The sequence below is a fragment of the Pundamilia nyererei genome, unplaced genomic scaffold (assembly GCF_000239375.1).
Source record: "Pundamilia nyererei isolate P.nyererei 1_Seehausen unplaced genomic scaffold, PunNye1.0 scaffold00019, whole genome shotgun sequence".
Classification (NCBI taxonomy): Eukaryota; Metazoa; Chordata; class Actinopteri; order Cichliformes; family Cichlidae; genus Pundamilia; species Pundamilia nyererei.
Window position 1 is genome coordinate 3,670,566 of NW_005187420.1, and position 1,530 is coordinate 3,672,095.

A 1,530-nucleotide genomic window follows, 5' to 3' on the forward strand; every position below is an offset into this window, starting at 1 on the left:
AATAAATAATAATTACTGACACAGGAGTTTGGAACCTCCTTAAGTTCCTTGAATTCAAGGACTTCCTTGAGTTTTCCTTTCCAAGCTCTTTAATATTAATATTTAAGTCATAAATCACAGACATGTGGGAGGGTGAGACGTGACATCCAGGCTCCTCGTATATCAGCAGCGTTTCCTTGATGTTGCCGTCAGAAACAAAAGCAGCAGAGTTTTAAAAATAAAAGACATTTTATGAATACCTGACCTTTCACGCCTTTAATTTGAGGTCAGAGGTCAGAGGTCGGAGTACTGTGATACTCGCGGTGCCAACACAAACGACTGCCCAGAGACTGCATCAAATGTTTTCGCACTGTTTCCACAGGCTGCATGGAAACGGCAGCTTGACCCGACTGACCCCGTGTTACTGAGAGTTTATCGCTGTGCAGCGGAGACACTCAGGCTTACATCAGGACGCATTTCTGCTGTGGCGACGCCTCAGAAATAAAACGGGAGCCGCTTGATGCACCAAATATGTCTTAAAGACAGCGACCAGCCGAGCGAGCGGGCAGCGGCTCACACCTGCAAGGCAATGAGACTGCAGCACTCCAGGTCAGCACCAAGTAAAGTGCTGAAGCTAAAAGGCCACAGGCTGAAATTCTTCTGATGGTGAGGACGCATAAAGCTTTCTGGTGAGAGCTTTGACTAAATAAGTACTGTTTGACTTTCAGTAACACACCCCTGCATGAACACACACAGACACACAGCTACCTCTGTCTGTGCTGAGGAAGGGCCTTGGCGTCCACGGCAAACATCTTGGACACGAAGACGATGACAGGAGCGTCTTCCTCACTCGAACACTGCAGGAATGCTGGGAAACACCAGGAATGAAGGAAAAGAGTCAAACACACAGCGAGCTGCTTCAACAACAACACGAAATCCAAACAGACCACACGCCCGACGTTACAGCGCCTCCGTCGCCCTGATGATCACTGCGAGACGTTAACGCCACTGACCCACCACACGGTCACTGACAGGTCACTGCAAACAGCTGCTATCAGTGGGTTCAACAATAACTCTTTATAATCACTGATTTTAAGCATTTAATGGTGATTATTAAGGAGCTGTGATCACAGACTGCATGACGAGGCTCCGCCCAATGTCAGATTAGTCTGAAGCGTCTGAAGCCGACCACAACGCAGCCTTAAACAAAGTCAGGCAAATTAAATCAGCTGATGCAGGATCTGAAGGCCGTGCTTCCTGTTTGATACCAACGTGAGGCTGAATACGACCAGGACGAGGCGACAGCGAAAAGAAAGTAAAAACAAATCTATACAAATGTGTTTGAGCAGGAGGTTAGTAAGAAGACGGCGACTCCTCAGGGCGGGGCCAGCAAAACAGCTGATATGGTGTCTGCAGTCCTGATTCGCTCAGAGCTACACGAGCCAGAGGAGGAGTCACCATCGATCTGCACAGATGATTGGGACGTGCAGAAGCATGCTCACAAAAGAGCTCCTGTCATTGGTTAGAAATCCCAAACAAATACTGTGTGTG

General features: G+C 48.0%; 1 protein-coding gene across 1 annotated transcript in view; it reads right to left on the reverse strand.

The window, feature by feature from the left end:
* efl1 (elongation factor like GTPase 1) overlaps positions 1 to 1,530 on the reverse strand; it is a 73,857-nt gene that overhangs the window by 64,331 nt on the left and 7,996 nt on the right. The window contains exon 8 of the mRNA XM_013909105.1: positions 748 to 847. Within this exon, the coding sequence (XP_013764559.1) occupies positions 748 to 847 (100 nt within the window). The remainder of the gene's footprint in view (positions 1 to 747; positions 848 to 1,530) is intronic.